General features: G+C 41.5%; 2 protein-coding genes across 3 annotated transcripts in view; both read right to left on the bottom strand.

Moving 5' to 3' along the window:
* Nucleotides 1-13,379, bottom strand: part of GRIN3A (glutamate ionotropic receptor NMDA type subunit 3A) — a 202,607-nt gene that overhangs the window by 15,687 nt on the left and 173,541 nt on the right. The window lies entirely within an intron of this gene.
* Nucleotides 7,929-13,022, bottom strand: PPP3R2 (protein phosphatase 3 regulatory subunit B, beta). Its single transcript, XM_027964164.2, has one exon. The coding sequence runs from the start codon at nt 13,020-13,022 to the stop codon at nt 12,507-12,509; it is 516 nt and encodes a 171-aa protein (XP_027819965.1). The 3' UTR covers nt 7,929-12,506.

The raw sequence follows: 13,379 nt of genomic DNA, 5'->3' as shown, positions 1-13,379 counted from the left end.
AATTGGTCTCATTTTCCTCTTATTATCCCAATAACAAAGAGGCTATATTCAGTTTATTTTACACACTTCTTTCTTTAAATTTCCATTGTTTACACCCACATACTAATAGAATTATAGAAGTAGTTGCTGTTTTTTTTTAAATTAGACATCTGTGTGCCAGACACCATACATGCATATTATGATCTGATAATAGTATTGTAAGTTAAATAGAACTGGACATGGCACAACAGACTGGTTCCAAATAGGAAAAGGAGTACGTCAAGGCTGTATATTGTCACCTGGCTTATTTAATTTATGTGCAGAGTACATCATGAGAAACGCTGGGCTGGAAGAAGCACAAGCTGGAATCAAGATTGCTGGGAGAAATATCAATAACCTCAGATATGCAGATGACACCACCCTTATGGCAGAAAGTGAAGAGGAACTAAAAAGCCTCTTGATGAAAGTGAAAGAGGAGAGTGAAAAAGTTGGCTTAAAGCTCAACATTCAGAAAACGAAGATCATGGCATCTGGTCCCATCACTTCATGGGAAATAGATGGGGAAACAGTGTCAGAGTTTATTTTTTTGGGCTCCAAAATCACTGCAGATGGTGATTGCGGCAATGAAATTAAAAGATGCTTACTCCTTGGAAGAAAAGTTATGACCAACCTAGATAGCATATTGAAAAGCAGAGACATAACTTTGCCAACAAAGGTCCGTCTAGTCAAGACTATGGTTTTCCAGTAGTCATGCATGGATGTGAGAGTTGGACTGTGAAGAAAGCTGAGCACCGAAGAATTGATGCTTTTGAACTGTAGTGTTGGAGAAGACTCTTGAGAGTCCCTTGGATTGCAAGGAGATCCAACCAGTCTATTCTAAAGGAGATGAGTCCTGGGTGTTCATTGGAAGGACTGATGCTGAAGCTGAAACTCCAGTACTTTGGCCACCTCATGTGAAGAGTTGACTCATTGGAAAAGACTTTGATGCTGGGAGGGACTGGGGGCAGGAAGAGAAGGGGATGACAGAGGATGAGATGGCTTGATGGCATCACTGACTCGATGGACATGAATTTGGGTAAACTCCGGGAGTTGGTGATGGACAGGGAGGCCTGGCATACTGCGATTCATGAGGTCACAAAGAGTCAGACACGACTGAGTGACTGAACTGAACTGAACTGAACTGAAGTTAAGTATTATTATCCCCATTTCACATTCAAGGAAACTGAGGTTCATTAACTACCATACCCAATGTCATACAAGCTAAAAAATAGGAGGCCAGGCTATGGATCCAGGATTGTATGATGCTAAAGCCTGAACTACCATAAAGCAAACACCCTTCAGAGGCATCTCTTGCTGTCTATTCCCTGTTACAACTTGCAAAAAATTTTATTCAAAACTCACCCTCTGGATTGCAAATCCCCTATAATCTGCCTTTGGGCACCAGTGAAAAACGCTTAAACTGTGTCTGAGTCTGACTGATAAAATGTACTGCTGCGGTTGTAATTCAGCTGTTCTTCTCCTAGGACCACACTGCTTCAATGTGCTATGCATTCAATATATGCATTTGTCCCACATTAACAAGTGAAATCTTTTTGTCTGATAGAGTGGAACTTGCTCAACTTGACATTTATCATTGGTCAGAGGAAGAAGAGGAGCAATGAATATTCAATGTCAAATCTTTAAATTCAAGTGATGCAGACAAAATAATGATTACTGTTGCAAGTGACATGGATAGAAGCATCATATTCAGAAATGCAATTACAGCCCGGTCTCACGTTGTCAAGAGCTGTATAAGTGAAAGCAAAGAAATGTGAGTGGAATTTTTTTTCTTTATCCCATTGCTTCATCTACAGCTTCATTTGATAGCTCACAGCCACACACTTCTGGAGTCTCAAGAGCCAAGGAGAGAAGAGTGTCTCAGGATTTAGCCATGGGCAAATGTCAGGCATTTATGGCTTCACTCAGTCCTTCACAGGCTTGTTCCAGCCCATCCAGTCTCTCTCAGTTACCTCCTTAATCAATAAGTAACTACTCAAAAAATTGCCTTCCTTGCTTATTTTATTTTGCTAAATGTTATTTATAGTATTATATTTCCTCAACATTTTATTTTATTGTTCATTTACAGTAACATATTCATTGCATTGTGGAGGGCAAGCATACTCTGTATTATGCACGCGTGAATACCCACTGATTAAGCATTAAAGAACTGGTGTTTTAAATGGTTCCTATTATGTAGAAATCATTGGTGGATTGTCATATATAGCAATTCATGCATTGTGCATTAGATATTAAACGCTAACAAATGTCTAAGTATGTTTTAATGAAATTTAGGGAAACTGGTTGGGCCTTTTGGAAAAGGTGGGAATGTTTTATTTATTTGTTTTGTCTCATACAAGATAATGGAAAAGACTCTCACCATCTGGAAATCTACCAGCCAACGTATTTCTAGGTACAGACTAGATTCAGATAAAGGGTGATGCCTGTACTATCAAAGATTCTGAGTGGTCTCTGTTTAGATCATTAGTGCTTCCGGTGACATAAAGAGGCCAAGACCACCAATTCTGTTGCTGCTAAACCCTCCTCTGCCTCTTGCTCGGTTGTGGGCCCTTGAAACATCTGACAGATGGTTAGATGACTGACTAGGTTCTGAAAACTCCAGCAAGAAATGCAGATAAACTATTTGAATCATCGTTTGCCTCAGATGTTACTGGTTAGCTCCTACAATCTAAGCCTCCCTAGCCCCCAGTCCATGTCTTCCAGCATACAGCAGCTACCCAATTTCTCTGGTCCTTTAAAGAGTCTGTACTCATTGTTTTCAATTCCTCTCCTCCCATTCTCTTTTGGACCCACTCCAATCAGGCTTTCAATCCCTGGCTTAGGATCCTGTCAAAACCAGCAATGGCCATCAAATCCAAGAGTCAGTTTTCAACTTATTCATGTATCAGCTTGGAAACTTATTTCATCCTCTTTGATGTATTTTCTTCACTGTTTTGGGGAATCCTTTCTCCTTGTTCTATATCAGTCTTGTCTGCTGGTTCCTCCCCATCCTTCTGACCTTAAACATTAGCATAACTTCAGTTCTTTAGTTACATTCACTTTCTTATCCAGACCATGTCTTTAAATACCATCTATTTACCAATGACTTCCAAATGCATATCATTCCCAACTCCTGACTCAGCCTATCTACTTGGATATCTAATAGAATCTCAAAATGACACATCAAAATAAACTTCTAATTTTCCTTCTGAAATCTTCTCTTCACACAGTCTGTCCCTTCTTAATAAATCTCCATCCTTGCAATTTCTCAGGCCAAATAGCATAGATTCCTCCCTTTCTCTAGCATCCTGTACTTAGCATGTCTGCAAATATGGTGGATGCTGTCTGCAAAGTATGTCCAGAATCTGATGACTTCTTACCATTTCCACCAACCAGCCTGGTCCAAGTCACCATCATCTCTCACCTAGACTACAGAAATAGCTTCTGAATTGTTCCCTGGTCCCTTCAGTCTGTCTTCTGCAAGGCAGCCAGGATAAGTTAAAATATGTTACTCCTGTGCTCAGTGCCCAGTGATGATGTTTGGCCTCAACCAGAGTACCTGTCAGAGCCCTTACAAAGGCCCACAGGACCTAACATGACTTGGTTGCACACCTCTTGCTTCATATTCTTCTTCTCACACTTGTTCACTCTGCTCAGCAGCTTGGGCTTCCTCACTTCTCTTAAAACCATCCAGCTGTTCCTGCTTGAGGCTCTTCATTTTCTATTCTCTCTTCCTTGTAAATTCTTCCACCAGGAATCAGCAACGGTCCTTCACTTGCTCTCTGTGGGTCTCTGCTCAAACATTACGTATCACTGAACTCTACTTTAACTACTGTGGTTAAAAAGGCAAACCTTTCTATGGCTGAAAAATATTGCATTGTATGTACATACCACATTTAGCTCATCCATTCATCTGCTTATAATCAGTAGATAAGAGTTCATCAGGAGCTGGGGCTAGAGGAAAATGGGGAGTTATGCTCAGTAGTTACAGAGTTTCTCTTTGGGATGATGAAAGAAATTTTGGAAACATGTAGTGGTGATGATTGCACAACAGTGTAAATTTAATTAATGCCATTGAACTGTACACTTAAAAATGGTTAAAATGGCAAATTGTTTTTACCATGATTTAAACAATTAAAAAGTTAAAAAAAAAAAAAGGCAAATCCTGCCCTCTCCCTCTTATCCTGTGAAAGTCGTTCATTTGTGTCTGATGCTTTGCGACCCCATGGACTGTATAGTCCATGGAATTCTCCAGGGCAGAATACTGGAGTGGGTAGACCATCCCTCTCCAGCAGATCTTCCCAACCCAGGAATCGATCTGGGGTCTCCTGCATTACAAGTGGATTCTTTACTGGCTGAGCTATCAGAGAAGCTGGACTCTTCTTCTCATGGACTCAATCTCTTTCCCTTATCTTGTTTTATTTTGCCCCTGACATAACACATATTTACTGTCTATTTCCCTCCTCAAGGAGAATGTAAGCTCCAAGAAACCAGGAATTTTGCTCATTTGTCCAGTGCATATCCTGATTGCCTAGAACACTGCCTAACACTTATTAGGTTCTCAAAAAGTGTTTTTTGGAATGTGTGGATGAAAGCATGTGAAACCTAGAATCTTTATATAATATAAATTGATGTATATATTTCTACCCCCTAAAACTCTTATAGATCTCAAGAGATTTTTGGAATAATTCTGTGATGGAGAAAGAGATTGCTATTCTTAATTGATAGATGAGAAAGAGGCTCAGAGAACTTGGAAAACTTGCCATCCTGACTTTCTAATGCCACTGTTCATCAATCTGGGGGCCTATTATGGGAATTGGGAGGAAAAGCATATTAACAATTAATAAAGTAAAAAATTGGAGATTTTTTACACTAATATTACAACTGGCTTCTGCAGGAAATGTGTTGGCTTTATTTGCTTAGGATCCTTTCCTTGGGGAATGGCCCTCCCCTACTTCACCTGGTTTTGGTGTGTCTACCAATCACAGACTCCCCACTCCTTGTTAACAGGAGACCAAGCACAGGACCCAAGGTAAGCCAGTTTACATCTGAAGCAGAGGCACTTGGCTTGGAAAGTAGTGGAAGCCATCATTTCCAGTGTCTTCAGTATCATAAAGTTCCTCTAGCTCTGAGGTGTCAATATAACTTCTTTTGAGAGAGACTTTATTTCTCTTGCAGAACACTGAGATGGATGGGTGAGCCCATTCTAGGAAAATTTCTCTGACAGGGTACAGCTCTGCCTTTCTTTGCATGTCTCTAGAGGCTTGGTATACAGTAAGTGCTAATAAATGTTTAATAAAGGAAGTACATACCTGAAAAATAATACAGTTACTCTCAAGGATTCTCATACTTATTAAGTACTTTCCCCCAGAGCACTAGGGCTAAAAGAATCAGCAGAAATCATTTTCTTTTTCAGTGATCTGGTGTGTTAAAACTTTGTATATACAAATTTGCTCTCTGAGTCTGTAAAGTCAAATCCTGGTTTGAAAATAATTTTTTTAAATTTAATTAGAGAGCCAAAATAGGGAAAGAACAACATTTTAGTGAGAGGTAAAGCTCCAGTACTTTGCCTACCTGATGAGAAGAGCTGACTCATTGGAAAAAACCCTGATGCTGGGAAAGATTGGGGGCAAAAGAAGGAGGATGAAGTGGTTGGATGACATCCCTGACTCAATGGACATGAGTTTGAGCAAACTCCAGAAGATGGTGAAGGATAGGGAAGCCCGGCGTGCTGCAGTCCATGGGGTCGCAAAGAGCTGGACATGACTTAGTGACTGAATAACAACAGCAAAGAAAAAAAAAAAGGCAGGTTGTGGAGCCTATAAAATATGGCTAACTCCTAAATTCTTGGAAGCAGGATGGGGAGGAAGCAAATGCTGTTTCTAATTTTGAAGACCTGATTTCCTTTTCAGTTTTTTTTTTGCCACCCCAATATTTTGCCCAGAAGAGCAGTAGCTCAATAAAATTTGGCAGACTAATTGTGTCTATACATATAGCCCTTTATCCAGGCAGGAGGAGGGGGACAGAAGACGGAGGCCTGCATCTGCATGAGGTGAGGGCTCCAGAGGCACCAAGCAGAGCTACCAGAGGAAAGAGTTTCCCTGGGTGAAGACAATGGGGCAAGACCAGGCGATGTAATAATTGGGGATTTCTAAAAAACTTGTAACAACAATCATGAAAAGGTAGAAAGAAGGTATTCACTCATACAATCTGCAACTTTCTCATCAATGAAGACAGATTGAAAGATCATTTAACACGAAACAAAACAGGAGATGATTTGCAAAATCCAGGGAGATGCTGCCTGAGTGAAGTTATTAATAACAGTGCTCACACACATGGATAAGAAAATAATCTCGACGGACAGGAAAATCAGGCTCTGCAGGAACTTCTCACCGCATCCCTAGTCCTGGGGGATGTGGCACCTCTATCTCCTCTAACCTGGAATCTGCTTAATGACTCCGCAGCATGGCACTGCCCAGGTTGCTGAGGACACGTCCCCTTTCTGTCCTTGGTACTCCCAGAGCTCTGGTCCCTTCTAGGTTTGGGCAACCATCTTTTACCCTTGGACCTGGTGCTCAGTGTGCTAAATTAGCTCCACTGTGCAGTAGTTTGAAAAGTCTTAATGTATTAATAAAACAACTCAGAAAAATATTTCCAAAAATTAAATTTGAGGCAATCAACATTATCATTTTCCTATATAAACAATTATCTTCAGTTCTTCACTGTCTCTTCTAAACTATGACCATATGCATATATATTTTCCAGAGCTATAAACTCTGTTATATGCTAATAATTATGCTTTTTAAAAAGCTTAATCTGAAAATGTATTGATTTATAGTTATTTATTAACTTTAATGGCTTTATATTAGCAATTATTATTTTATCATAATTCACTTTATTCCCAAACTGTCAAATATTTAATATTGCTTCTTATGTATACATGTATACAAATATTGCTGCAATAAAAACATCTTTTGCATAGAGCACTTAAAAAATCATTTTTGATTCTTTCTTTGAGATATATATTGCAATGGATGGGATTACCAGGTTAGATGATGGAACTGTTCTGATGCCTTGTGTTGTATGAAATAGTTCTCAAGAGTGTGAAAACCATTCCCAGTGATTCCCAAGATGCCCCAGTACACAGGATGTTAACATCCTTGCCAACTCTGTTTTACAACTAATCTTTTTTTTTTTTTTCTATTTTGGTTATTCCAATTTGTATGTGTTCAATTTTTGAGGTTATTTTTCGAAGTATGTTTTTCCTATCTCCCTGTGTATGCATTATATATTTATATTATCTGCCCAATTATGCATTTCAGAAAAAGTGAGAATTTTTATTGAAGAAAACTAATAAGCCCTTTCCTAATACATTACATATGTTTCTTCATTTAAAATTTTCCTGTTAGCTTTGTTTTGTTAGATTTTATTATACAGATGTTTGAACTCTATATGACTTCGTTTGTTTTGATTATTGGAAACTCTATTGTTCAGTTAGAAACAGTTGTTAGAAAATAGTCATTGGGAAGTCTTATGCCCAATTGCTTTATTTTTTAAAAAATTATTTATTTTTTGGCTGTGCTAGGTCTTCGTTGCTGGGTGAGGGCTTTCTCTAGTTGCAGTGAGCGGGGGCTGTTCTTCGTTGGGGAGCTCCAGCTTCTCCCTGAAGTGGTTTCTGGTGAGGGAGCACAGGCTCTGGGAGTGCAGGCTTCAGCAGTTGCCGGGAGCACAGGCTCAGTAGTTGAGGAGCACTGGCTCAGTCACCCCACAGCATGTGGAAACTCCCTGCACCAGAAATTCAACCCGTGTTTCCTGCATTGGCAGGTGGATTCTTAACAACTGGACCACCAGGCAAGTCCCCAATTGCTTTGTTTTTGAAAAATAATGAACATTTCATCCGTCTCACCTTTTTTTTTTTTTTTTTAACTAAGAGTGGACTTTCTCTTCACTGAGACAATTTCAGCTCCATGCTGCAGAAGTACCTTAGCCAGTAAAAGGCCACACCCATCCTGGGGTGGGCTGCATTCCTTTATGCTGATTTTGATTTCTACTTAAAATCCTACTAAAAAAATATTGGTAACATACACATACACACACATATACACAAAACCTTGTGAGAACAAACACCATGCAAAATAACAAAATTTACTTGTGGGTCAGCTTTAGTCTAAGAACTGCCAGTCGGTAGCTTTACACAGCTTTTACTACTCTGGTGTCCTTTCAGTGTTGTGGTTTTTCACTAAGACTCAGCGGACGCTTTAAAGCGGACACATAGTTTGTTGCTGTTCACACAATCACCAGCCAGTGGGACAGCTATAGCAGCCAATACAAAAGGAGAGGCATCCAGTTCTGATCCTAAGTCTAGCGACCTCTTTTTAAAAATGTTTTTGGCTGTGCTGTGTGGCATGCGGGATCTTAGTTCACTGACCAGGGATAGAAATGTTCCCTGCACTGGAAGTGTGGAGTCTTAACCACTGGACTGCCAGGAAAGTCCCAACCTGACTCCTTTTTCACCATGCCACCTTGTCTTACAAACACCCAAGCCTCTCCCTTTTCAAAGCATGGGAAACAGATAAAACACAATAGCCAGATTCATGACACACTTTAAATCCTAACAGAGAAAATTAATAGCATAAGTGAAGAATGGGATTTGTAATAAAAAAAAAAAATTCCTGAAGATTTTTCCTTGAAGATCCCTTTACAGCAATATAGAGAATGAATCAACTATGTTAAGGACATATTTTTCCCCCTACATTTCAAAAAAAATTGTCTAGTTGATTTGGGGATTGCAACATATGGTAGAGAGCAGACACAATCCATTAATATAGGATTCACAACAACATATTGTTACTGATGTCTGCAGCGTCAAAGCATATTGGTTGCTGTTACTAGTTTAATCTAAATGCTGTCACTTATTTCTCAAGATGAGATGAAGGTGGAAGATGATCTAAGATTGCCTTGCCTAATATTTTTAATTTTTTGCAATGCATAGGACCAAGGAGGTAAGAGCTCCTTTCTCCTTAATAAACAATTATCTTTTTGTAAAAATTGAAGCTTGGTTTGATTACCTTAGCAAGGCTTTTAGGAATAATTTGATGCAGGTAAATACAGAAGCCTCAAAAATAGGAGGCAGTGCAGGGAGCTCACCATTTGTGGTCAGAGAGCATGGTTCAAGTCCTTGCTTTGCCACTTACCAGCTGGATACCTTGGGGCAGCTTCTAGATCGCTCTATAGCATCATCTGTAAAACTGAGATGAAGGCACCCACCCCACAGTGTTGTTACAATGATTAAATGGTATAACAAATGTAATAGGGCCTAGAACAGCTGTTCAATAAGCATCAACTACTATTATCACTTCAAGGAACTGTACAGAATGAGATTTGTTGGCAACTTGGCAATTAGCAGAGAAGAGTCAAAGCATTCTAATATGGAAGTAAATGTGATCTTTTTTCCCAAATATTCATATAATCAGATCCTTCCAGTTGCTGAGGCTAGAAACAGGTGCACAGTTTAAGGTCACTGCCACAGAGCCTTGGGTAACCATTGGGTTGTTCAGAAAGTTCCTTCTGGTTTTTCTTAAGACATTAGTGGGGAAAACCCAAACAAACATTTTGGCCAACCCAATACATTAGGTAGACTGATTGAGCAATTAGCTTGTGAATTCCAGCCACTCCAGAAGCTGAAATGTTTTTTCCTCTTGTTAAATTTGAACATGTAATCCAACATGTTTCAAACCCTAGGTCCTAATTTTAAACTGTATTTTAGTGCGCATGTTGCAGAACATACAAATAGTGTCTCTCTTTCAGAAGTCCTCTTGACTGGCATTACACAAGCTCACTTTTCTCATGAAAGGTTTCTTCCACAAAGTCAAATAGGTTGGGCCACAATGAGTCCTCCTCTCTTTTAAATTCTCAGTCAAGAAGTCTGTTGCTGGGGACTTCCCTGGTGGTCCAGTGGTTAAGAATCTGCCTTGCAATGTAAGGGACACAGGTTTGATCCCCGGTCAGGGAACTAAGATCCCACATACCACGGAAGAAACTAAGCTGTCATGCCCCAACTAAGACCTGATAAAGTCAACTAAATAAATAAAAATTTAAGAAGAAGAAGAAGATGCAGCCTGTAGGGTGCAGAGGACCTTGACATTGTTTCCTTTCTGGATTAGGAATATACAAATGTCCTGCTAATCTGAGAGTAGGTGTGGCTAAGTACCAAGTAAGGGTTCAGAAGGAACCCAGAGGCCTCCTTTTCCCTTATATTCTGATTGAGAAAAAGAGGACGAAAGGACATGGAGAGTGAACGTGTTGTGCACTAGCACTTAACATGTTTTATCTTTTGAAATTCTCAGAGTAACCTGGGGATGGAGCCTCATTTTAACCAGGAGAAATGACAGAGAGAGGTTAAGTAAGTGCTCAGGCTCGCACAGCTAGTAATAAGTGACTGTGATAAAAACCCAGTTGTAACTGAATCCAAACTCAGGTGTGTCTGAATCTTTGCACTGTCACCCTGAAATGGGGGTAGGACTCGTATAACTACAGGATCGGGAACATTTACTGATTATTAATACATTTATTTTTAGGACTACACAGGAATTTAAGTGGCAGGCACATCTATTCTTTGTGGCTTATAAGTAATTTATAAAATAAAAAGTATGGCATAGTGCCAATAATGAAATTTGGGGGTTTATTTGTCCTACTTTTGGGGGAAGCAAGACTAGCTACCAGCCTTTTCAAAATATAAGGATAATAAATCTAGAAATGGATCTTCCTTGTCCTGAAAAAAGAAAATCACCTAGGATTTGTACCTTGGCTAAGTGCATGTAGGGAGAGTATGTCGTCTTGTCCTGCGAACTGGCAGTGGTAAGCGGGACACAGAGAGCTGGTAAAATCTAGGGCATGAGAACAGTGTACTTACTGGTACACTGGCTCTCCCAAACAAGCACAACAAAACCAACTACAACTTTTTGCTCTTTTCCATGAGTTCTTACTACTCCCACAATGGCTGGTCTGAAGCTATTGACATGACATCACTGGACATGGAACTGGGGAGGGAAGCGCACACTTCTGTCCTCACCCTGTAAGAATAGCTCCAGCACACCTTGGCTGCAGGTTTATTAGGGTGTGAGGGACACTGGGCTGACTGTTACATTAGAGACAAGGCTTCCCCCAATGAGAGAACTCTTAACTTCCCTGCCAGGTCCAGGTCAGACTTGAAAAAAAAAAAAGTTTTGTCAGTGTAGACAGCATCCACTCCTGCTGCAGAGGTGTACCTGTTCATCTCTGCATCTTTTGAATGCCAGGAGCAATACCACTTCCACACCCTGGGGAGAGTCCACTGCAGCTGGAATTACCACCACTTCTGCCTGTGGGAAGGACTCTGAGTGTGGCCCATTCTCTCCCACTGGGTACTGCAGGTGAGAGAGCTTCCCAGGAAGGGCTTCCCTGGTGGCTCAACAGTAAAGAATCAGCCTGCAATACAAGAGACCCAGGAGATGTGGGTTCAATCCCTCACTCAGGAAGATCCCCTGGAATAGGACATGGCAACCCACTCCAGTATTCTTGCCTGGAGAATCCCATGGATGGAGGAGCCTGGTGGGCTACAGTCTATAGGGTGTCAAAGGGGCGGACAGGACTGAAGCAACTGAGCACGCATGCATGCATGAGCTTCCCAGGCAGTTCTTTGTCCTGTTTGTGTGGAAGCCCCATTAACTGAACTTAATACTGGGGAGGGCAGTCAAGCCTGAAAAGCCACCTCCTCTGAGACTGATAGACTGGGGATTTTGTCTTAGCCTTTCTTACAAGGCCTCTGAATTTCTGCCCGGAAAGGAACTGTAAAGGAACTGGAGCAATGAGACAGGAGGAACCCAGCTGGATTCCTAGCCCATAGGACTTGCTCCAGGATTTGTGGATGTACTGTGGGGAGTGGTCTGAGGCTTTCAAAAGGGAAAGATGGGCTTTTGTCGCCCAGAGAGAGGTGATTAAAAGATTCTCAGCCAAGAGAAATAGATTCATCCCTCTTGCTACAATAAGTAATTAATTATCTGTAAAAAGATGCTTGAACACCACAAGTAAATGAAAATAGTTCACCTAGCACCTTTTGGGAAATTTTCCCCCATACATAAAACCATGAGAAGTAGAGGAGAAGATGTATATTTTCTTATTTTTGAACTTTAAAAGTTCTCTCCATTCTTTGTAGTTTGGTTTCTGAATCAAAACAAAGAAAAAAAAAATACATTCATAAAAGCTGTTTCCTTTTCTTTTCCCTCCATGCTCCTTCATCATATTCTCCCCAACTCAAGGCATTAGCCTGAATCATTGAGAGCAGAAGAGTTAGTAACACTGAGGTAGGTGGTCTAGAGGCTGGAAGATCTTGCTTCAGTAAGAGAGACACTTTCCAGCAGGTCAGAGATGGCAGTTACTGGGCCTCTTGGGCAGATCTTTAAAGAGATAGAGAAGGAAGAAAAAGTTGTTGTTGAGTGGCGACCTTATAAAACTCACACAATGGTCACCAAGTGCTTGTGGACCTCCAGGCTTCTGACCACAGCACTGAATTCCTGGAAGGAGATTTTCCCGTCCCCGTCTTTGTCCAGGAGGATGATGGTTTTGTCCACCAGCTGCTGTAACTGCCAGTCTTTCAGATTGTCCCCCACCATCATCTTCAGCACCTGGAAGAGCTCCCCGTTGGAAATGTAGCCGTCTTTGTCCATGTCGTAGATGCTGAAAGCAAACCTCAGCTTTTGCTCCTCATCTCCCCGGACGCTGAACTGGGAGGTCCCCAAAATGAATTCCTGGAAGTCCACCTGTCCGTCGCCGTCGGTGTCGAAGACGTCGATCACCCGCTGCACCAGCGGGTTCTTCTGCAGCTCCGGTATGGACGTGAACAACTCTTTGACGCTCAGAGCGCTGGAACTGTCCAAGTCCAGCTTCTTAAACCGCTTGCGCAGCCTTTTAATTTCATCTTCGTCAAAGTGCGAGCATATCTCCTCCGGGTAACTGGCCTCATTTCCCATTCTGGAGCCAGTCTGTTGCTCATAGGATCGGCGGAGGGAGCGGGGGCGGTGAGCGCACACGCGGCCAAAGAGAGACCGTTGTGCGCGCAGGTGGAGGGCCAGGTGGAGCAGGCTCGCGGGGACATTTCTTCCCCCCGCGCCTGCCCCCATCCCCTTCTCACCCCCTCCCCCTCCCCTGCTTCGGGCAACCAGTTGAGAAAATAGGAGGTGCTGGGAGCCAGGTGGAGGAGTGGGTGAGAGAAGAGGAGAGAAGAAGGAAGAGAAGAAGGGGTGGGAGAGGGAAGCTTGCAGGGGGTAAGATAGGAAAAGTAGGAGAGAGGGGAGCTGGGGGAGAAGTCCCCTTTCTGAATCCTTCTT

This window comes from Ovis aries, chromosome 2 (genome assembly GCF_016772045.2).
Source record: "Ovis aries strain OAR_USU_Benz2616 breed Rambouillet chromosome 2, ARS-UI_Ramb_v3.0, whole genome shotgun sequence".
NCBI classification, from domain to species: domain Eukaryota; kingdom Metazoa; phylum Chordata; class Mammalia; order Artiodactyla; family Bovidae; genus Ovis; species Ovis aries.
This window is presented reverse-complemented; position numbering and strand designations above follow the sequence as displayed.